This window comes from Amblyomma maculatum, chromosome 2, assembly GCF_055883805.1.
Source record: "Amblyomma maculatum isolate TAMU_Amacu chromosome 2, ASM5588380v1, whole genome shotgun sequence".
NCBI classification, from domain to species: Eukaryota; Metazoa; Arthropoda; class Arachnida; order Ixodida; family Ixodidae; genus Amblyomma; species Amblyomma maculatum.
This window is the reverse complement of record NC_139345.1, coordinates 142,241,903-142,266,460: the sequence shown is the minus strand read 5'-3', so window position 1 is coordinate 142,266,460 and position 24,558 is coordinate 142,241,903. Positions and strand designations below refer to the sequence as shown.

The following is a 24,558-nucleotide window of genomic DNA, read 5'->3' as shown; positions in this document are numbered from 1 at the left end:
TACGATGACGAAATCCACACGTGAACTGAGAAAAAAACTCCCGTTTCTTCACACCATCACTGTAGCCTGGCGTCAATCATCTTCTACATCACTTTGCATAAGCAGGTCGTTAGGCTTGCGGGGCGGGAGGAGTCAAGAAGCAAAAGGAATTTACAGCGCTTTAAAACGGGAATGACACGCGCAACCTTCCATGACTGGGGAACGAACTCATTAACCCACAAATTATTAAATATCCCCAAAAATACTGCGGTGTTCTTGGGTTCAAGATTTTGAAGCATTCCATAAGAAATGGAATCAGGCCCAGCAGCTGTCCTTGAACGGCACGACGCAAGAGAACTGAAAAGTTGACCGATTGTGACTACAGAATCCAAATATGCATGTTCAGATTGGGTTGTGGTTTGTAGGGTTTAACGTCCCAAAGCAACTCAGGCTATGAGAGACGCCGTAGTCGTGGCTGAGTGGTTTGGGCGTCCGTCTCGACTGCGGGAGGTGGTTGGTTTGAAACCCACCGCCGGACACCCACCGGCAGAAATTGGGTACAAGCGAACCCCTGGCCTGGCCTTGGCGCCCAGCTCCCTCAGAGGGTGAGCTTGGAAGAAGCTTCGCTAACTCCGCTGTGTCCTCCGGGACGGAATCAGTTTCGAACACTTCAACCTGTAAAGGTGGTTCGAGATTACCATCGGTTGGAACTTGCAGAGTTCGACGATGTGTTGTCTGTGACCCAATGTGGGGCTGTTGGAACTTTCGAGAAGTTCAGTGATGAGTTGACCCCAGGCTGACGGCAGCCCGACCTCGCGAGACGGGTGTTGACTCGAGACTTTGCGCAGTCGTCGAGTTGTTGACGGGCTCATGCAGACGCGTGCCGACTAAGCAAAATAGAAACAAAAGGGGCACATAATGGGCTTTTGTCGCGCGAGGCGGACCTATTGTTGTCCGATGGCGGAACGAATCACTGCCACATCGGCGCAGCTATTTGGGCCGCGACCCCTTTTCCCAAGCATTTCACCCCAGAAGAGCCGAGCACCAGGCCGGTGGAAAGCTTGTATCCATTGAAAAACCGGTGGGTAGCCGGCGGCACCAGGGATCGAACCCGGTACCTCCCGAATGCGAGGCGGATGCTCTACCACAAGGCCACCGAAGCGATGTAAAGGCCCATTATGTGGCCCTTTTTTTGCCGGAGCCCTCCAGGCTCCGGAAATTTTGACCACCTGGGGTTCTTTAACGTGCACTGACATCACACAGCACACGGGCGCCTTTCTTTTTGCCTCCGTCGAAAAGCAGCCGCCAAAGCCGGGATTCGATCCCGCACCCTTGGCAACAGTAGTCGAGCGCCGTAACCACTGCGCCACCCCGGTGGGGTGCATGTTCAGATTGAAGCATTCACTAATTTCTTGCTGCGCGTATGTAGTTTTAGGTTCCTCGCTTCCTTATTTCCTGGACTTCTTTATCTTTTTGTGCTTTTCTTTCGCTTTTTCACTCTTTCTTTATCCTTTTTACATTTCATATATCTGTCTATTGTAACTAGGCAGTTGTGATCTTTGTTTCTTTTTGTATCTTTAATGTACATTTTTTACATTTTTATGTCTATGTTTTTTTTTCATCTAAATTGTTTTTTTTTGTATTTTGGGCGTTTAGCTCCTTTTCTTTTATCTTAAATTGGATTAAGCCTGGCAAAGCTTTGCTGGTCCGGGCTCCCTCTCTCTTTCTTTTACATTTTTTTTCTTCATATTCTGAGAGGAATAATAAAAGGTAAAGGTTCCTCGCAGTCTAATGAAATGCCAGGAGAGAAACAAGCTGACAAAACTCATCAACCAGGACTGTTTCTACACTTTTCCGTGCCATTGCAAGAGCTCTGAAAGGGCTATTTTGAGCAACAGGCTGCTTACAGAGCGAACGATATTTCATATCCTTGGTACTGGATTGTGTGTGTATCAGTCGAGACGGGTCAGTGAACGAAAGGCGTTTATTGTCAATGCACAGCGCTTTTATACCCGAGGCAGGCGTGGCCGACTAAGACACTAATCTTGAACTTGGTAATGATGATGCACGGTCGCGGCGGGCTTGGCACGTGCGTCCTTACGATACAGTGTGGGGTCAATATACTGCAGAAGTCACACCATTTTGCCTTTTCTAATTGCTGTAGACTTTACGCATTAACCAATAGGTTTTTTAGCCTCAAAATAGGATTCTAAAGACGTGGATCTACGGTAATCTCTTTCCGCTTTCCTTCGAAGTGCCCTCAGTCGCTCATAATCTCCATCATTGCTTATGAACTCATCAGGTATGGGGACATTGTTGATGCCCCGACTCAGGCTATCTTGCACCAACAATGTGAAGTCGTCAATACTAATATCCAGGAAAACTTGTTGAGGTATGTTGTGATAAAAAGCTTCCTAATTGACCACCATTACGTTTAAGCTAGGATGATTTGTCAGAATGGGATAGTGATCACTTCCATGTGTCATTGTCTGTGGCCAACTTCACGTCAGACACCAGACCACGTGTGCACAGAGTCAGATCTGTACAAATCGAATAACGAAAACTTTGTAGAAAGGTCGGAGAACCATCGTCAAAAACATAAATTACATTTCTCTGCGGTGCACTCAACAACCCTTCCATGGTTGTCACAGTGGTCACAACCCCAAGCAGTATTATGAGCGTCTGCAAATCAGTAAATGAGAGCCTGCTATTTTAAAGATATTCAAAAGAGCATCGATGGAGACGGGACAAGATGCTTGCAAGTAAATACTTATAACAGTAGCACAGACCTTACCAAAGCACACTTTGCAAGCCACGAACACCGGGACGACAGAGTCACTTGACTGTATGAAATAGGAGAGAAGGTCCTTCCTTACACACAACACGGCCGTGCTGAAGCCAGAAGAACGGAGTGATTTGTATGACACGTAGTTTTAGTGGCGTAAATCGTCACTCACACCAGTTTCCTGTATGAATAATTCAGGAAAATTGTTTTGCTCAATAAGTCTTCGAAAGTCTGCACTTTTTGTTCTTAAGCTGTTTTGCAGTGAAAAACAGCAACATTGTGATAACGGTTATTCATAACAAGTTTCGCCAGTGGAGAACCGAGGAAGCTGAGCTAGCAGAGGCTCCACCGAAAGCAAAGCCTGTTCTTCTGGGAGGTTGCTTAAGGGATGGCCGTAAGAATAGCTCGAACTGCCGTAACCAGCATTGGCAGAATGAGCTGCAGCGTTGAAAATTAAGAATTGACTCCTGCAATTGGCGCTGAATCAGGTGCCACTTGTGTGGACATCTTTCAGTATTCTTTCTTGCGTATACGTGATGGACTATGCAGCGCCAGAAGTCGTCAGCAGTGGCACGTTGCAGCGGAACGAAGCGCTTTCTTCACGGCAATCAGATGGTAGAGGGGAGAGATAGAGATGCCCTCCATTCACATTTAGGGGAGAGTGAGGAGGTAGAAAGGGTGTGGGGCAGTTTACGTGGCTTAGTGGCTTATGCGTTATGGCGAGAGCGGAAGAAGGCGCATCTCGAATGTGGCTGCCACGGCAAGGAACTGCAGGGTGGCTACCGTGGAAGCAGGAGGTTATGATGAGCGCACGAAGAATGCACAACTTGAAGGCGACATGCAGTTAGTAACTCGATGGCTTTTATTTCCCCAGAAGAGGCTTTGACAGGTGGTGCAGTTGACATAACAGGGCACTGATATTTCGAAGGGTTGTGTTATGTAACGAGACCACATGATATAAGAAAGTATAGGGAGGAGCTGGCCGTATGATTTGGGAGGGCGGTATAGAGATCAATCTTCCAGTGCTCTTGGATGCTGAGTCAGGCATTAAGGCTGTCGCATCATTTCAAAAGAATCTCGCTCAGCTTTAGTGCGCTGATGCGTATTATGCCGAGATGTAATAAAATCGCTAGAGAAGCGTGTCCACGTTGCCCGCGCATGGTCGAGACGGGATCGACAGCTGTGACGACTTCGCGAAGTTATGCGCAGACATTACCTTTAAAAACTAGGCAGCACCTGGAAAACAGCTCCTGCTAGTAGGCATAGCACAATACCTCCTTTATAACTATCAAGAACAGCGAAGGAGGCGTCAGTTTAAGGATGATTATCGTTGAGAAACTGGAAGGTATTGTGTAAGGGCACATAAGGGTTTTCCAGCTATGTTGCCCCCCCCCCCCCCCCCCCAAAACAACAACAACAAACAAACCTTGAGCGTTCTTTGAAATTGAAATCAAGTCAGTGTTGTAAGGCCTTCTAAGGTGCCGTTAGCATTTTTTAGTTCCTCGTGCTTAAATAACTTTGCGACACTAATTAGCTTTTCAATATATCTTTAAACGCAGTGGTGCGAATAGACAAGTCGCTGAACGCGGCGAAAATAGTCCTATGCATATGCTTCCAAAGATATAATCTTGTCGTAGTCTCTTTTATTGGACAGAAATGAAAACCCGTGAAGCGTCAATAACACCAGTTTACAAAGCTCTCTCCCCCAAGTGCGCAGCCATTACAGCGCTTTCACAGGTGACTTGATGAGGCGCTGTCAGATGTGCGCCTTGAGCGCTGCCCAAGGTCCAGCACATGGTCGCGTTAATTGGTGTCAAGCACGCGCGAAACTGATTGTCAGCGGCATCAACTAAAACCGTTCGCTTGAAAGGACATCGATATAACGAGTTTTAAATATCGGAACTAATGCGCAAAAACAAATTTAAACATAGCCACGTGTTTTAATAAATGCGATTGAGTTTATTTATTAAAAAAGACGAGATATATTTCTTACAACAGTTACGCTCCAACTTGTTCTTGAACGGCGTATTTTCCTCTTGTAAACGCGTTGTAATCTACCCTAATTGTGCTTTGTGGTTGGGAAGCCGGCGGTTCAGCGGTGCCCTCGTCTTTCTATTGGCTGGGTGACAACTAGAATGACGTACACACCTAGGTGCCAGGCTTCGATGACGCGAGTTACTATCTATAATAACAAGTACGCGTAGCCGCCAGGAGATAAAAACAAACAGGAAGACAGTCTCAAAGTGGCAGCTCCATAAGGGTTGCACAGTGTCGCCGCGAGAGCTCTTGATGACGTAGTGCTATGTGTTGCATCACGGGATAGCCATGATCCGTTGCCATAGTTTCCGGTGGGCTCCTCCCTGATTGAGGGCGCGCGTTGCGCCAGGCTTTCACTGTTCCCTAACTCTGTTTTTCTCCTTTCTACGCGTTATGTCCCGTGATGCGGCATCGAGTCCACCGTTATAACCTCTATATTTGGTTCTTTAACAAGGTCACTTAAGCTTCCGCGTTAGTATTTACAGCTCATTTAGCTTAGCTGTGCGCTAGCACAGGGCACGCTTGTGGAGCTTATATTTCCTAAAGCGTGGCTCGTTGTTGAGGCGTTTCAGTTGTCGTAATAGTTCTCGTTGAATCAGCTCGAAGATGTCGTGTCCCCTGTTTTTATACCACCTGCGAACCTGCACCGCCTCTGGCGGCCGCCCCTACGTGTCATGCTGCTAGCTCTCTGATTGGCCACAGTTGTGCGACGGTGACGTACAGTGCACATTACGAGAAAGTGATAGTAAACAGGTGGGGTATTCGGCTATGGCAATGACACAGCAGTACAGTGACGAGCGAAGCCTATCTGTTCGCTCTGGCGTGGGATCAAACCCCAATTGCTGTGATATATCTATTCTATTTTACGTGAAGGTCGCTGAGGTACTCGCACATACTAATGAATGTGCGTTCTAGTGCTAGCACACACGGGTGCTTAAACGGCACAAGTTTCTGCAACTGACCGAAGCGACTTTGTCGACTTCATCGCAGCTTTGACTGCAAGTGAAATGAAATGTTGAGGATGGTTTTTTGCGTTTGGATAGAACGATGTCGATGAAGTTGATACTAATGTGGCGGACGGTGAGCTAGAAGACACGAAGATTTGACATCTCAAGGTATTACAGGAGGCGTTGGAGCAGACGCACAGTTTCAAGAAATGCAAGATGGCGCAACACGTCCATAGGGCACTGCTGGGGTAATGGTGAGGCGTCGGGAAAATTATATTCGCCGAGCAGGGTTGGTGCGTTTGAAGTGGTCGATAATCCCATCAATTGCTAGAAGTTGGTGTTCCACTCCTTGCTCTGCGTGCGTGCAGGTCTTCAGCGGCCCCCTCCCTCACTGGATCGAAGATCAGCCGTGCCTCGAGCACGTACCTGGTGACGGGTCAGTACGAGGAGTCGTCGCAACAGTCGGCAGGTTCGGCGCATGTCGCCGTTGCTGTCGAGGCCCCCGAGTCGGACCACGAAGGGCGGCGACCAGACACGGCACACTGCAAGCAGTCCTGAGGACGCCGCGCATGGTGTCACTCGTGTAATTGACCTCGTATCCGTTCGGAGAGCGCACAGATGTTTCACTATGGATGGCGACTTCTGTGTGCGCACTGGTACTTTCTAGCTTTCTAACTGCGATTAAAACATTCCAACGCTTTGCTGTTTCAAGGACACGCCCTACACCTTTTCACCTTTTAGTTCATTCTTGGCGGTGGATGTATTGTCGAGGAAGTACCGAGAACAAACGATCTGACCACCGATATTTTATTTTAGGCTTAACAAATTTGTTCAAAGGCAATATATAATGAAGTTTGCCTGCGTTAGGATGTTTGTAATAACGTCAGAACTCTGCTGCAGAAACCAGCAGAGACCTGTGGGAGCTTTGACGTATGGCTACGTCACGACCCCTCTGCGCTGCTCTCTAAAGTGTCCTTCGTGGTAATATGGCATCGTTGGCGTCATCACTGTCTAGACCAGTCAGGGAATTCCGTCTGAGATGGCGGCGGGAAGTCTTTGTCACAAAAATTTTAACGCTGTCTCATTAAAAGCGCGTCCATATGTGCTACGCGGTGTGTCTGCACCTTCTGGAATAAAGACTGCGCTGTTCGCTGCGGCTCCCTGCTCCAGCCCACGTCATGTGACATGGGCTGTGCCAAGTTCGTGTAAGACTTGCACGATGGAGTGGGGTCGTTCCTTTCAGTGTAAGTTTTGCGAAAGCCCACGTCTCTGGGTGCGAGAGAACCAATATTTGTTCAGTCAAAGTGGCGTGGGTAATCGCGTTTTCGAAGTTCTAAAAAAATCATATGCCTATTTCAAATTGCCGGCTACATACATTTAATTGCAATTAGATGTTCAACTTTTAGAGATATGTTATCCGAAATAGGCAAGCAGCTTACTAATTACCTTTCATTTGCTTTCAGGTGTGCTAAACACTTTTACAGTTGTGCCGCATAAGCCGTCTCCATATCTGAAATCTGTTTCTTAAAAATTAGTGCTAGGTTTCCTTGAATCAATTGGTATAAATTTTAGAGATTACAAAAAAGAACATTACGCTCAGTCGATTCCACGACAGTCTGCATGCATAGTGGAACAAGAGTGGAGTGTCGAAGGGTGTGTGGATACATAGATGTCTATAGCGACTGTAAACCACCACATTCCTCTATAAGTAAACAAACTTCCGATAAAGAAGGGTGTCAGGCAGAGGGTAGGGAGATTTAGAATAGGGTAATCCTATCAGTCAGGAAATAGGGTAATCACGGAGTAACAGTGAGCACGCGCAGATTGCTGCGATGAAAGGGCGGGGATTGTGGTAATCACTCTGAGCATGCGCACTCGCGCCCCGCTATTACCGTATTCCCTTAACCGATAGGGTCCCTCGATTCTTAAACTCCATAGTGACGACCTCTTCAGTGCTGTTCACTGCATGCTTATAGGTATTAAAAAATCTTGATTAGGAACAATTGGGAATGAGTGTTAATCTCAGTGATCTACTATTCGCTGATGATGCATTGTTAAGTAAATCATGGCACGAATTGCATTGCATGAAATATCTAGACAGACAGGGCTGAACGGGGCGCCTAAAAAAAAAATGCCGAAAACTAAAGCATTGTTCAAGAGTTTCGGGGAGGGAACAGCATTTTACGATAGACAGCCAAGCATGGAAGTAGAAAGAGAATGGGCCTGTTTAGTTAGGGCAGGTAATAATCAGTGAAATAACTACAAGAACATGACTGGCGGGAATCGAGCGCATTTGGCAGGCAGTCTCGTGTCATGAATGACAGTTTATTGGCATTCCGGAATTGATAATTGTTGAAGCCGTGTATGTACTCGGTAGTCACTGGTCGGCTACAGGACAGAAACTCGAATGGGTAGCGAAACGGTCTGAAAACAGTTCAAGACAACGTAGTGAGCAAGGATAGCAGACAGGATGGGAGCAGAGTGACGCCACAAAAGGAATTTAATGATATTGTAGTTGAAATTGAGAAGAGAAGAGGCATGGACACCACATGTAATGCGAAGAGAGGATAACCGATAGTCGCTGAGGGTAAAAAATTTGATTCCAAGGGTAGGAAAGCGTAAGAGGGGCTGCAGAAAGTTCTGTGGAGGGATGAGATTAAGAAGTTTGCGGGGAGCAGGTGGCTGTGTCGGGTACAAGACAGGGTCAATTGAAGAGGTATAGGAGTGGCTTTTGCCCTGAAATGGTTTTTGTTAGGCTGATAAGGGTGCATGGGCTACTTGACGTGAAGGAAACACGTGGGAAAGTGGGTGCGCCTGAAGAAAACTATCTTCGTTGGCAAAAGCTCCATTTCTGGTCCGACTTACCTGATCTACACGCATATCGCACAGCTCCTCTACGCTGTGTATTTTAAAGTGAAATTGTGCGTTATTGATAACGTCGAAGTACGCGGTACTCCAGACCTGTAAGCAACTGCCCAGTGGTGAAATAATCGCTCTAAGTCTTCTGCAAACGTTATTGCTCTCACGGACTACTTGAATCAGTGCTGGGAGACAGGTGCTTTGATTTTTGGGACAAAAATCAAGATTTTTGTCCCAAAACCCAACAAAGAGATTAACCTCAGTAACCTCAGGCCGATCTCGCTTATCTCCTGCTCAGACAAGCTAATGGAGTACGTTGTGCGTAATATACTGCAATATTATGACGAAGGCTGCACACTTCTACCGCACACCATGGTGGGCTTCAGAAGAGCACTTTCTACTCAGGATGTCATGCTTCAGCTGTCACATGCGATAACAGATCTAATAAGGCAAACACGCAATTGACACAACGAAAAACCTTTGATAATCTCTCCCATTATACTATACTAGAGCACCTAAGTGAAATTAACCCTGGACGAAAGGCTTACAATTATATCAGGGCCTTTCTCAATGAGCGCACGGTGGAGCTTCTGAGGCACCCCTCAAAGGCAGTCCTCTCTCTGTTCCTCTTTAATATGACACTATCCAAGATCCTGGATGGACTGGGAGATATCCGAAGCAACAACACAGCTTATACGCTTAGTATATTCGGTATGGGCAACGAAAGACCTTCAGGGCAAAATTGAGGCCGCTTTTAATGTGGCTGCAGACTTTCAGTGATGTAGAGACCAGGATAGAAGGTCTTGATTGATTGATTGATTGATGAATTAAAAAAAAAAATTTGCCATTAGAAAACGTTTATTATCCTTGCCTCTGCACGCAAGCCCGGGAGACCGGGGCTACCGCGTTAAATGGTGGCTGGCAGGCCTTGAACTATATATCTGCCTTTTCTGCCAGGTGGACGTTGTTTCACTGCTGCCGTCAAGGGCGCATTTATGATTTGCGGAAAACTATTTTCAAAGGAACATTCAAGACCTAGTTGCTTCCTTCGTGGACTCTACATTGCGTCCATGTAGGGTGTAGAATTCAGAGGTACAGAAGATTAGCTGCAAACAGACTCATGTAACGCAGCAATGCTCAACCGACTAAAATGGGCGGTACACCATACAGCCCACTAATAAATATGATTATCAAGAGAAGTAGATTCACGAAAGAGCAAGACCTGTTCGAAAACATAGACGCCTTCAGCATAAGCAGGATTACGTATTCTCTCCCATACTTTTTAAGTAAGGAGGGACGAGGTGGGTAGAGTCGACGCCATCATTAAAGTGGCTTACGAAGGAACCACAAACCGGACTCGCTCGACTCTTAACGAGGAGCTGAAATTCAGAGTCCACCATACATACGAGGAACTCAAAAAAGCAGAAAGAAGTGCCCAATTCAGGCGCCTGCCTATAGTGCTCCCGCAGGTAGGATCTAGAATACTCGACAGTCTAAGGATTGAGGGTGAACAAGATCTCTTTCACGCCTTCCCAAGCAACATACGAAAGAGCATCGCCGTCTAACCTCTCCCTTAGAATATGAACTGCCTCGTATCCTGTTCTCTTCCTTGTGTGTGTTTTTTATTAGGCTGTAGTTTCACATTTGAACCAACATGCTCAGATCTAGATCGTCCTGAATATGAAACCTCAGGTGCATCAAGGTCGAAGAGAAACTCAAGCCTGCGCTGCAGGATGTCTTCTACGTCGACGCCGCAGAAGATGCGCAGTACACTACTAAGTGTTTTTATGCGAAGTTACGCACCCGGACAGTCAACCAGCACCAGCCATTGTCTTTGCTTACGCTACTACCATAGTAAGCGACTCGAAGTGGACGGTCAGCAACTTCGCTAGAGGTCGGGTCTCCGATCCCGCCGCACAGATGCTCACAGATGTGAGAGAATCGCATCTCTTTAAAGCTCTCGAACTGATAAACTGCGGGCAATTCAGGAAATGAGGCTGCCAGCAATACACTTAAGAAATAGTAGCCCGAGAGGTGGCGCCGCCGGGAACCACAACCTTTCGATGAGGGAGATGAGTAGCGGGTCCCTAGTCCGGGACTCAAGCTGCTGCCGGTGCTCTTCCGAGCGCGTGTCACGAATGCCCGTTGGGCACCTACACATCCCTCTCCTTTATCTCTGTTCAATAAAGCTTGTTTCAATCATTCAGTTGGTGAGGCACTCACATTCTCTCAGGAGCTCACTGCATGTTGCGAAGTAATAAGAACACTCTACCTCATAAAACACTGACCAGACACCAGTAGGTCATATGGAAATAACTATATGTATACATACAAGGACCCTCCTCAACCGAAACTACATATCAAAATTCACAAACATATGAATCTTTTCTACCGCTTATATGGCGAGAAAGACAAGTTATAACACGTGATCTGGGTGCGAAAAGTTCAATAAGACCCTTAAAACTTTTACCTGATCACTCTGAAGAACCTTGGGATAAGCAAACGTCCAGCGATTACCTGGACGTTCAGTCGAAGGCCATGGAATGGGCCGGCGACGCCAAAGGCTTCCACGGCCTGTGTCACGCTAGCTAACTTGTTTCAATATTGTACCCCCTCAATAAAGCTTTATGAGTATTTTAGAAAATTTGCTTGTGTTCCGATGACAAGCTTGGCCCATAGAGTGTTGTTGTGGCTGTATGAAGAAGGGAAAGAAAATGCACGGACCTGCTACTGGCTCTGTAGCTGAGCCAGCTCCGCTGACTCGTGCGGACAGGAGAGAAAATAGAGAAGAAAGAAAAAGAAGAGGGAGAGAAATATGCGCGCCGCTACAGCCGTCGTTCACCACCGAAGCAGTGGCGGGTGCAATGACGGCCTACAACATAAAAATTCGGTGGCAGGCTGGCCCCCGCCGCAAGCGGCGGTGACATATATATCTATCCCAGCCCCATCAGGGCCAGGACCAGCCACCTTTCACCACCTTGTACCGACACTGAAATCTTATGCCTGTAGAAAACCCCATCTTTGCCCCCTACCCCAAACCCCACCCGAGAGAACTGGAAGGCTGCTGCACTCTAGAGGCCCAAAATGTCTTAAAGCAGTGCGCCCGGGCTGCGGCAAACGCCAATGGAGTGCCTGTCTAGGCATCCCACCTAGTGTATACACCTCTATGTATTATAATAAATGTTTTCACCACCACCACCACCTACCTGTTGCTTGAAACGCGTGCTGTAGGACACCATCTAAGTAAGTTAATTTAGTGCTTCAATGTGCATCAGTAAAAGCAGTTGTATGCAAACTTAGGTATAATTAAACGTGGTGTTTGTTACATTACATGCGTGATGTTCATGTAGTGCGCGATAATATTTAAGAACGCATTTAAAATATCCAAGCGAAATGGTTTTTCGGCACGTGCATGACAGCGCTTGATAGCGGTGTATGCTGTGATTCCGTGTAGGAATGAGGCTGTATGTACTGCAGCGACTCCTTGCGAGCTGTCTCGTGGCAGTCACCTATTGCACGCATTAACACGCCACCTCCGCCGTAAACAGTTAATTTTCCCTGATGCCATATAATTTAGGAACAGCCTTCCCAGTAACATAATTACAGGTCCCGACCACCATCTATTCCCGCAAAAACTGGCTTATCACTTTTCATAACTTCGGCAATCTTTACCACTGAACATTATAACACACATCAGACTTGTTAAACGCACACTGCAAGTGCTAGCTGTAGCGTTTTCCTCCCTCTTTCCTTCCTTAGGTTTTGCTCTTAGGTTGCATATTGTGTTCCTTTTGTCTCCGCTCCCCGTGTAATGCCTAGAGCTCATTAAGGGATATATGATAAAAAGCTAGAGCCTCGAAGACCACTTGCTACTCTGGAAACTAAATTTGTAACACATTCGGCGCTGCTACAACATCGAAACTATCACCGATACCTTAGCGAGCAGCAATGCATGCTGCTCGATAGCTATGGTCTAGGCAATATGTACAGTTAAGCTTGAGCTAAGGTACAGATGACACAAATCATAAAAATATCGAGAAATCGCTGCGCACGTTACTGCGCTGTATTTTTTCCTTGCCGTCCCGACCATATATATTCGCTTTCGCAGCCTACCCCAAGAAAGAGGGTTAAGAGTCCCGGCACGCACTTGAGGCACTCCAAATCCGTCTGTAACACGTCTGCTTGCCCATTGCAAGAGGCACGCCACGCCTATTCAGTCGGGGCGTCTTCTCAAACGTCTACTGTTGCTCCACCGCCGGCGGAGGCGGCACCTTGGTGAGCACCATGAGCGTGTACTTCTTGCTGGGCGAGATTACGATCTCGTGGCGGCGGGTCTTCACGTTGAAGAAAGTGGGCTCATCGGCGGATCCGTCGTCGCTCATGGCACTGCGGGCCTGCTCGCAAAGACCCACGCCCAGCTGCGCGTAGCGCTCGGCCACCTTGTCGTCCTCGAACGTCGACTTGATGAGCGATCCGTCGGCCGTGGTGGCGATCACGCCCATCACTCGGTCGTGGCCGCGCAGCGACCGGAACACCTCTTCGACCTCCGCGCTGGCGGCGACGGCGCCGCCGCTTCCGTCTCCGCTGCTGCGGGCGTTCTTCGGAGCCGACGCCATCACGGCGGCCACAAAGACGGTGCTTTATGGAATGTGCAGGAACTCTCGTCAGGCAGTGTTCTTATGGCGCCGCTGAGAGCAGCGCTTGGGTTGCGGCTGTAATGATGATGATAATTACAAAGGATCACAATGCCTGAGGAATGATCTTTCAGGTCTTGTGCCTTCGGCTGTAAACAGAAGAGAGAGGGGAAAAAAAAAGCGTCGCATTAGACTCGTGAATGCACTGGAACGCGGAGTGTCTCATGCTTGGGAGCTCTTTTGAGTTTTCGAAGTATGGCCACTGTTGCATGCGTCTTTAACTAAATTTGCACAGTATGGAGCAAAACCTGGAAACCGAGTAAAAGTTACAAGGAAAAAAATAATTTGGAAATAAGGGGCATACAAATTTTTTTTCTTGCTGCCTTCTTTTGAATGCATCCCCTTTCAGTTATTCACAGCCCTCCTTTTGTGATTTTTTACGTATTTGTGCGTCCGTGTGTTGTCTTCTTCTTTCAGGCTTATCCAGAACTATAGTGCCTAGTATACAAAAACCCTCTTTTTTGTATGTGCGTATCAATAACAACAACATGGGGCAACATGGGGCAACGGGGACAGCAATGGAACACAAGGCAACGCGGACAAGTAGGGAAAAAATACGCACGTAGCTGACTGTTGATCATATTGAACTTCAGCATTTTCTTTGGCTCTCTCGATTCTTGACCTCGTTTCCTTCATATTGCCCACTGGTTAATATTCTTAGCCAGTAAACGAGAAGCTTTCTCATCTTCAGAGAACTTCTTGTCGAGCTAGTTGGTAGCTGATTATTTTAAACGAGCGATCTGTCCCATTTTTCTTCGCTTGTCCGTGTGCGTGCGTGCGTGCGCGCGCGCGCGCGCTTGTGTATGTGTGTGTGTGCGCCCTGTGGTTTTGGCGCCTTTAAATTTAAAATTTCTCATCTTCATTTGCTGCACTACTATTTGCCACTCAAAGGCAATGACAGTATGTTTTGTGTGGGGAGCGAGTTCAACTACTGATGCAAATGAGTGGAAAATAGTTTCATAGAGAAGATGCTTATTTCTGTCTTCTCTTTCTCTCTACCGCACATACTTGTGTTGTGAAGCATACCTGAGAAGGGAAACAGATGACAACGAGCGCTGAGCTCAAACTCATCGTTATTTATCTGCATGCTGTGGTTTGACCTGAATCCGTGACCGTCACACGACACAAATCCTGCGTTCCTAGCAAGCGTTACATGCTGTATACCCAGTTCCGATGAACAGGAGGGCGATCGCACAAACTGAGGCACATGATTCTAAAAACTAAATGTAATGCTGGGCTCACCACTCCTACGCACGAGTTAAGCTTCGACAATAACGCCTTGGTCGGTAAGCCTGGCTGCTTATAAAATTGAATGCTTCTGTACAAGATAGAGTTCGACAACCTCACAGGGTAGGATGGAATGATGTGCGCGTGAGCACATTTAGACGGTAAGGCGTTCAATAATGTGGCGAGAACTTATAACTTGTTTTTGACGTCATCCCAGTTATTGTGCATATTGTGCGCCGTGTAAGATGTCCTTCGAGAATCCGTCATTCAGGCTTATTCGAAAGCCCGTGTTATGTATTTTTGTTTTTATTTTTCCTTTCCGGCTCGAGCCTCCTGTTGCTAGCACAACGGTACCATTTCATGCTTGCCTGTACGGGTTCTTCTCTTGTACATTATTGGGTCTTTTTATGCCCTGTCATGGTGATTCAGTGCTTAAACGTGCTTGACTAGTTATTTAAAGGACGCGAGTTTTCTGCATGCCGAGGCGCTGCGTTTCGATGGAGACGAAAAGCAAGGCGCCTGTGTACTGTGTGATGTCAGTCCATAATTAATAACCCTAGCCAATCGAAATTTCCGGTACCATTACGGCTACTCTCAAACCATGAGTCGCTTTGGGACGTTAAATAGAATAAAACGAATCAAACCCAGCCCTGCCATTCATAGATGTTTTTCAAAAGGGCGGGTATTTGATTGTCAAAAGCAAGCCGTTGTTATTTTCGTGCTAACTAGGGTGATCAGTGCTTATGAAGCAGCTGTGCTGGGCTGCTGCCTAGTTAATTTCGCCCCGAATACATCACATAGATAGATTGGGAGAGAAATCATCCTGATAATTATTACATTCAAATTATCATGCTTCTTATTACCTGCTCGCGGGAACCTTACACCCTGGCCGCCGTCAGTATTGAAATGGAAGAGCGTTCACTTTTGCCGTAGCATATGTCAAGGCAGCGCGATGCCACTTCACAATGAATCGCGTTTACGAAAAGTGAACTCATCACTACCTGGACATTGCCCGTCAGCATCTGCTCAGCAAACAGAAAAGAGAAACGGAAACCGCTACTTACGGGGTTTGTGCGACGATTGGCTTTCAAAATGCCGCTATTCTCTGCAGGATGAATAACGGCGAGAAACACCTTTTGCAGAATAGCGAACTCCTTCAAGCCAGAAACCGATGTAAGAGGGACAAGGTTTTGGCGAGGTGTCCCATCGGCGCCGCGAGGGGGGTTCCTGCGCGATCGAACTTCCTACTCTCACCGCTCGGCAGTCGCGCGCCTTTCCTGCTGGGTGTGGTGTGTGCAATTCTGTCCTCTCCGTGTTTTGACTGAGTATATACCTGAACAAAAATAAAAAAAAGAAGGAAAAGTAACTCCGGGAGACATTGCGAGTGCGCTGCAATCATGCATGCAGGGGAGGGCATGGCAAGAAGGACGGAGTGAGGAGGATCTGGTCTTCAATATACCGGTATCCTGCTGAACGCGACGACGCGTATACTCAGTGTACACGCGTGCACGCACGTACAAAATCGCGCACACATGCGTCTGGCGGATAGAGAGAGGCGCACACACGCCTCCCACGTTGTGCACGCGTACACACACACACATGCGGAGAGATGAAGGTAGAGGTGCGAGACTTGGAGCGCGCCGAGGATGCGCGTGGGACGGCTATCGGCCAGGGCGACAGGCATGCGAGGTGTGGGCGAGGTATGTATAGAAAAGTACGGATGGGAAGGGGGGGGGGGGGTAGTCAGCTACACGGCTCTAGAGGGAGGGACCAGCGCGGGCCTTCGTGTAGTGATCGATATATGGGACAGCACTGGTTGCTGCATATTTGAATAAAGGAAGAGCCTGCAGCCGTATCGCATAACCCTTGCTTCTAGAGGGTGAACAAACTAAAGTAACATAATTACTTTAATTTGACCTGGTAGTCATATGGCTACTATTTTCTCTACGAAATCACTATGCTTGTGCAACAGAGGCTATAGTTTAACACGGAAGGAAGCAGGTTTTCTCCATGAATTGAGAAAGTATTTCTGTACACGATATAAGCAATGTTGATTGTACATACCGCCTGGCATCCGAAGCAGCACTGGCTGTGAAAGGCGTCGTGGTGAAAGGCCTCAGAATAATTAAAACCGTCGTGGACCCTTGACCCGCACAGAGATAGCTGCGCACGGGCGTTCTTGCCTTCCGCCTATATTGTACCGTAAGCGACGCTACATTTTGCTTACTAGCCAAATGGCTTAGTCACTGCGCAGCCGTGGATGGTATTATGTTAGGTGTTCTAAACGTACCCGAAGTGGCAGTTTTGACAGCGAAGGATATTCCAGTTCAAAGAAATATTCCGATGATTGCAGTCCGCAACTAAGTAGAAGTTGTACCAGTTATCGATAATAAACAGCAATTATCTCGCGTAGTTGTATGAGAGCAAGGCGGGAATCACCGTGTGCTTGACAGTATAGGCTTTCTCTCATTCAGACTTCGAGACTACTTGATAACCATTGGCTCGCATGTTACAATTACTTCCGGTGCCTCGGTGTTCGAAGAAAAGGCAGGTGTGGGCATTTTCTCTTATTCCCTTGACGGGTCCTTTTCTCTCTGTCTCCAGATTTCACTCCTATTTATTTGGCTGAGTTCCTAGCGGTGGTTCTTGCTCTGCGCAAGCTGCCCAACTCTTTTTTCCACCGTAATGATAATAGCGAACTTATATTTAAGCACTTCCCTGTCCGCGTTGTTTGGATTTGGATTGTTTGAGTTCCTGGGTACAGCTGAGGGCGTTGATTTCAATGAACTAGCTGATGCTTTAGCGAAATCAACCCTAACTGATCCGATCGTTGACATCCTTCCAACCTGCGCGTTCATTACGGTGGCGCGGTTTCTTATGTATACTTTCATGCGAGAATTTGCCACCTCAGCGCTCACTTTTTCGGATGATTTTCAGCACCTTCTGTTTTCTCGCAGGAGTAAAGCCTAGCGGTTTTGCAAACTTGATGTATCCTTCATGTGACTCCGTTATCGTGTTTCGCAGCTCAATTTTTACCTCTACATGTGTGGTCTCGCTATCTCTCTTTTGTGTCCGTATTGCGCTGATTCAGAAAAAGTAGAACGTTTTCCTCCCTATTGTCGCCAACACACTTCGCTCATGGGCGACTGTTATTATTAACAACTGTTATCAGTAGCTGTTATCAACTCGTATCAGTAACAACTGTTATCAATAACGGCAGTTATTAATTAATTTTTGGCAACTAATGATCAATATTTATTAATATTGTAATATTAATTGATTACTTACCGGATTTTACTTTTAATATTACTTAATGTTATTTTAATTGAATAATTATTTTAAATATAATTGATTATATATTGAATAAATAGTCAATTGCTGGCTATTATTGATTCATTCTTAGCGCTATAATAAATTACTTTGTTATGAAATATGTTACTATTTCAGAAACTTAGTTTGTGCCTGTCTTCTGGCGTTAATCTGTTACTTGGCGCTTCTATCCTTGGACGTACCGATGAGAATTTTTGCTCCGCCGTTCGAAATTCTCTTCTAGAGTCAAAACGTCTTCCATCATAACCGTTTTCATAGCCCTTCTTCCTAATTTCGATATTCTCTTTTTGATAATACTGTATTTATGATTTTCTATTTTTTTCCCTTCTTACATCTCACAAATTAAAACTCATCAGGCCCCGTTACCACCCTGAACCATCTCTGTCACTGAAACGGAGTTGGTTAAATTTCTTATGTCATTACATTTCTGCCGTACACACATCCTACGAATCTGTAATCACCGCTTGGTTACGGCCAATTCTCCTTGTGGGCATGCGCCATATTTTTGAAGGCGACAATAAAAACAAGAATTAAATAAATAATAAGAATTAAAAATAAAACATCAGGAAACACAAGGGCCCTTAAAATCGCCGATGCAAAATACTACAACCACATTACGGGAGTGATAAAACCAAAAACAAGGTAAGCATCGCTGTCAGTTTAGTTTTTGAAAAGCCAATGGCAGTGAAGTTTAACCCATGAAAGCGTTCAGGTAATATGCTGTTCAGGTGTAAACGAATTAAAGTAGACGTTAGTTCTCTTACCGACCGCACGCTTTGTTCTTTTTATTTACAATTCATATTTTGCACAACGCCACAAAAGTCGCCGAACTCTTGCAGGTTGATTTCAAAAGTAAAGAAAAACAATTTTTTTTTTGTTAGAACTAGATTTCCATAGACTGCCTGAGGCAGACAGAATTGACCGGATAGAACTATTTGATTCTTGACTCTCTGATAGCCATACGTGCTTCCATCGTAATCACTGCACAGTGTACTTGTTCATTATAGTACTCAATGGGTTTCTTTTAGATTTTCATGCGAGACCAAATCAACCTTTGTAAATTTAGGTTGTTTTCGATATTAATTGGCTGTCCAATGGCCCGAGGAGTGCATTGCGATGTACCTTATACACAACACTATGCTCACGTTATGGAGCAATTTACTGTTAGGCAGTAGGTTCACGAACCAACGATACATTATTCTAAATTAAATGACAAATCAAATGCGCAACTATTACCAAACAACAGTAGCCGTAATATTTCTGTAAATGATCTCTTCATACTTCTTTCGAAAGGCCTGAAAGATTAGAGAGAGAAGATGATCGAAGCTATACTTTCCCACATATGAAATGCTGCCAGAAGAATTGAATTCAGATTTCTGACTCTGCTTAAAGAGATACTATTTGCAATTCTTGTAGTGTACGTCCAATCCCGCATACTATCGCCCAGCGTGCTCGAAATAAACCGTGGTGTAATCTCAAACTCGCTATCGTCCTCCGCCAGAAGAAATTGTATATGAAATGAAAGAAAAGGTTCTCCTGATTTTTTGCACTGCTTAAAATGCTAAAGCTACAATCTAAGTTACCTTGCCCAATTGAGAACAGTTTTTTTTTTTTTTTTGCATTGTAGTGGACTATATCTTATCTCATTCTAAAGAATTTCGAAAGCATGTTTGGCGGAATGGCAATGATGACAGCTATATATTCATTCCATCAAATATCATGAAATTACACAAGGGTGGTAAACTATTACTCACAATCATCATCGGCCAGACTATTCGCACAGCAAAGCGAAGGCTTCTCCCATATTACTCCAATCAATCCGGTCTGGCGCTAGCTGCATACACTTGACCCTAGTGAACTTAACCTCAGCCGCCCACCTAACTTTCTGCTTTCCTCCGCTAGGCGTTGCCTTCCCTTGGAGTCCAGTTTGTTACCCTAAGTTACCCATCGGTTATCCTCTCTTCACGTAATACGTACATGCCTTAAACCTGCTCATTTCTTCTTGATTTCACTAGATTCAGAATGTCACTAACTCGAGTTATTCCTCTGACCCACTAAGTTACACCTGACCGTTACATCTACCATTTTTCGTTCCATAGCCCTCTGCATTGTCCTCAACGGATGTAGAACCCTTTTCGCTCCTCCACGTTTCAGCCCCATAGGTGAGTACGGGTAAGATGCAAGTGATAAATACTTTCCTATTCAGCGGTACCGGTCATAACGTGCGATTACTTTCCAAATTAACTTTATCCCAATATCATTTTCTTAATTATTTCCATTTCGTGGTCCGGGTCTGCGGTTACTACCTGTCCTAAGAAGACATATGCGCCTACCACTTCCAGTGCTTCGCTACACGTTGTAAACTGTTGTTCCTTACCGAGGCTGTTGAACATTACCTTTGTCTTCTGCATATTAATTTTTAGGCCTAGCTTTCTGCATAGGTCACTAATCTGTTTATTTATTTATTCAGGTTACCCCTAAAGGCCCTCCAAAGGAGGGTATTACATAGGGGGGGGGGATACAATTGTAAAAAACACGATGCAATTAGCAACAATTGCAATAAGCACCATTAAATATAACATCAAAAGAGAAAAGAAAAACAACACCAAAATAGTCTACACATTTCCGTCACAGCGAAGTAGCTCTCGGAATTTTTTTATGTTAGTTTCTGTAGCAATGTGCGATGGCAAGTTATTCCATTCAATGATAGTATGAATGAATTGGCATATGATGATAAATGACACTTTGCGCGTTTAACTTTGAAGGCATGATCAAGTCGTGGAAAAATGACATCAGGTGACTGAAACAAATCACTGCGCAGTAGTGGATGGTGATAAAGCTATGGAAAAGTGTTAACCGAGCGTGTTTACGACGACATGATAAGTCTTCCAGTTCAGCACGTTGTTTTAACGCTGTGACGCTAGTGAAAGGTGAGTAGTCTGAAAAAATAAAACGCACAGCACGGTTCTGCAAGGATTCGATGTTGGTGATAACATAGGCTTGATCAGGATCCCAAATAGCCGCAGCATATTCAATTTTAGGGCGTATTAGAGTGATATAAGCAAGTTTTTTAACATGGATAGGAGCGTGTTTGAGAGTACGTTTAAGAAGACCAAGTGAACGGTTAGCAGCAGCTAGGGTGAGGTCAATATGGAGATGCCATGTTAGATCAAACTGAAGGTGCACGCCAAGGTATTTGTAAGTGTTTGTTAGTTCAACAGAATTGTCATTGAGCATGTAAGTGGCTGAAACGCGAGCTGTATGACGGGTGAAAGATATCTGTTTAGTTTTAGAAACGTTTAAAGTCATTAACCAGGATGAGCACCATGAGCTTACTGCGTTCAGGTTAGATTGTAGGAATTGGCGGTCACTGTCATTAATAATGTTACGGTAAATTACACAGTCATCTGCGAAAAGACGAACTCTAGATGTTACACAGGCAGGTAAATCATTAATATAGATTAGAAAAAGCAAAGGACCAAGCACGCTTCCTTGGGGTACACCAGATGTCACATAAGTCGAAGAAGAGTTAGCATTATTAACTGAGGTATACTGAGAACTAGAAGAAAGAAAGTCCTTAATCCAGGCGAGCACATTAGGGTGGATGTTAAGCTGTGTTAGTTTTAGTAAAAGTCTGTGATGAGGGACCCGATCGAATGCTTTTGAAAAATCCAGAAAAACTGCGTCGACCTGAAAGCCTGCGTTAAGTGACGATTGTAAGTCATTAACTAAGCCAGCTAGTTGAGTGTCACATGAAAAACCCTGCGAAAACCATGCTGATATTTGAAAATAATGTTATGATCTTCGAGGTAGTTAATGACTTGGCTATGAATGATATGCTCTAGAAGTTTGCAAAAGTTGCTGGGTAACGAGATGGGTCGATAGTTCAGTGGGGAGGAACGTTCACCTGATTTGAATATAGGTATTACCTTTGCTACACGCCAGTCATTAGGAATTAGTCCGCTCGACAACAACTGCGAGAATAAACAGGACAAGATAGCGGAGATGCTTCTGGATGTATTTTTTAGTATCTTATTGTTAAATCCAGGGTGATCCGAGCTACTTGTAATTTTGAGGTTGTTTAATAAAGCTGAAATACCTGCTTCGTTAATGACAATGTCAGGCATGCAGATGTCATGAAATGTATTTAAGATAGGAGATGAGCTAATGTCTTCGTTGGTAAAAACTGATGAGAAGGTAACGTTAAGAACCTGAGCACAATCGGATTCATTGATTATGACGCCATAGCAATTCATAGCAATTCGTCCCCTGAGTTACTAAGCAAGGTAATTTCATGAGCTAATCTGGTTATGGAGCATCCCCGATCAGCAGTCCCCGATTCGCCGAAGATTGCTGATACATTGTCCATTTACCTTGATCCCTATTATGCTATTTATCCAGATTGCCGAATCAAAAGCCCAGTGTTGCAGACATTAGTTGCCGTCCGTTATCTGTGCTGCTCCCTGGCGAACTATTGATGTCACATGGCTAATTAAAATTTAAGGTATGCCTGATGTCACCTTTTCTATTGTGAACATCCAAGCGCATGCTGTAGGTATTGATCAGGTCTGAAGTGCGGCATAGTAAAACGGTGCTTTACGCTGCCTCGTTACTTCCCTATGTAGATTCATGCAAAATTCTAGCGGTTTGAATGAACTATTCATTGCTGCGATTAAGTACCTTTATATTCTAAAATTGCGACAAAAGGAAGTTGTGGACGTATAGACAGGGTATCGCAAGTACGGATTCTGGTTTGGTTTGTTTTGTGGGGTTTGATGTCCCAAAGTGACTCAGGCTATGAGAGACGCCATAGTGGAGGTCTCCGGAAATTTCGACCAACTGGGGTTCTTTAGCGTGCACTGACATCGCACAGCACACGGACGCCACTCCGTTTCGCCTTCATCGAAGCGCAGCCGCCGAGGCCGGGATTCGATCCCGCTTCCTTGCAAAGTAGTCGAGCATCGTAACCACTGCGCCACCCCGGTGGGGCTGCGGGTTATTCTTTATTTTTTTTTCTTCATCCCATTCAGTACAGGTTTTAAAAATTAGCGATTTGCAACAATTAGCCCACCGGGAGACACGAGTTGACCTTATTTCTCTAAATATTGCCTCGAAGCTTCTTGCATTTGTGGATACTATATTGCGGGGGTCTTGCAGAGTCTGCAGTCCCATGGACCCCATCGATCAGCCATAGCTCAGTTAGGCGCCAGCTGGATAGCTTGGCTTCCCTCTGCCCCGTGTGGGACTTGCCATCATACGTACAGCGCTTTCTTTTTGGCAGCCCCATGTTGTACGACACAGAAATACTTTTTAACGAATGCAGATTAAGCGTTAAACATTTCCTGCATCTAATAGACGAAGGCAAGCTAGTCTTCCAGCTAGGCCGACGACAGCCACGTACTCCAGAAGGGGGTGGAAGAAAGGGGATGTAGGGATTGGACGAGGTTACAGGAGTGGAAAAGAGGCAGTGTTCTATATTGCTATTGGACGTACTCGCACATTGCCAGAAGCTTACTATATCACTCGAGCGGAAAGTGTATAACAATTGCATATCTTACCGATATTCACCTATGGGGCTAAAACGTGGAGCCTAACAAAAGGAGTTCTACTTAAGTTGAGAACAACACAGAGAAGCTATGCACGGAAAACAGTAGGTGTAACGTTAAGTGATAGTAAGCATGCAAATTGGGTCAGATAATAGCTCAGATTACTAATATTTTAGTCGAAACCAAGAAGAAATGGGCATGTGCGGGACATGTAGTGCGAAGAGAGGATAACAGGTTGTCGCCAGGAGTAACCAACTGGATTCCAAGGGAGGCATTCGTAGCAGGTTCGGCAGAAAATTAGGTGGGTTGATGTGGGGATGAAGTTCGCAGTGGTCAAATGGATGCTGCTAGCACAGGACCTGGTTAAATGAAGGAAAATAGGACAGCCCTTCCACTTGCAGTGCGCATAGTCTGGCTGATGATAAAGAGTCGAAATAGGAGAGGTCGGAACGGAGACAGTAATGAAATTGTCGGGATGGTGTAATGAGAGTTTAAATCCTGCGAGCTTTATCTACCTGTACTAATGTTGAGACGTGGATGGGAGGGAGATACATGACAATACGATGCTTTTAGTTGGCCGTAGTTCTTAATAACTATGATTTTGTTAGCCAGATTCCCCGACAAAGTCAGCACTCTTTCTACTCCGGCCGCGGCGTGTTCCTACCGCCCCCATAACAATTTATCTGCACGATACTCCCATACCACAAACCCCCAACCTCCGCATTCTTGGTCTGAACTTACAGGACACGGGGAAAAACGACCTTATCCTGAAGGCACTAAAACAGTCTACTTACTCCGTCATCCATCTTTTGAGAAGGGTTTCACACTCACGAGCCGGCCTAGATGAAGCTGACAATTTAAAGGTACTACATGCCTTTGTGCTCAGTCGCATTCTTTACACCTCTCCTTACCTGAACCTCTCCTGTGCAGACAAAGATAAAATCAACGCCTTAATCCGCATGGCTACTAAAGCAGCGCTCGACCTACCGAAGACCACTAGCACGGACAGGCTCTTAAAACTAGGAATGCACAACTATATACAAGAACTTATAGGGGCACATCGGTACACACAGTACCTTCGGTTGGCTGGCACGCAAACAGGACGACATATACTGGACACTCTCGGCATTCGTATACCCGCACATGCTGAAGAG

The 24,558-nt window shown here is 45.6% G+C and overlaps 2 protein-coding genes across 2 annotated transcripts in view; one reads left to right on the top strand and one right to left on the bottom strand.

Annotated features, from left to right (window-relative positions):
• The window catches only part of LOC146200087 (potassium/sodium hyperpolarization-activated cyclic nucleotide-gated channel 1-like), a 52,978-nt gene extending 46,137 nt beyond the window's left edge, over positions 1-6,841 (top strand). The window contains exon 10 of the mRNA XM_084592269.1: positions 6,117-6,841. Within this exon, the coding sequence (XP_084448395.1) occupies positions 6,117-6,306 (190 nt within the window). The 3' untranslated portion in view covers positions 6,307-6,841. The remainder of the gene's footprint in view (positions 1-6,116) is intronic.
• Positions 6,842-11,661: 4,820 nt separating this feature from the next.
• LOC146200086 (dynein light chain roadblock-type 2-like) lies at positions 11,662-15,838 on the bottom strand. The gene is made up of 2 exons (XM_084595344.1): positions 15,593-15,838; positions 11,662-13,390 (listed from the first exon to the last, which is right to left on the bottom strand). The coding sequence occupies exon 2, from the start codon at positions 13,221-13,223 to the stop codon at positions 12,846-12,848; it is 378 nt and encodes a 125-aa protein (XP_084451470.1). The 5' UTR covers positions 13,224-13,390; positions 15,593-15,838; the 3' UTR covers positions 11,662-12,845.
• Between the last annotated feature and the right edge of the window lie 8,720 nt (positions 15,839-24,558).

Coding starts and splice junctions, on each gene's coding strand:
- LOC146200086 (XM_084595344.1), bottom strand. CDS start 13,223: ATGGCGTCGGCTCCGAAGAACGCCCGCAGCAGCGGAGACGGAAGCGGC.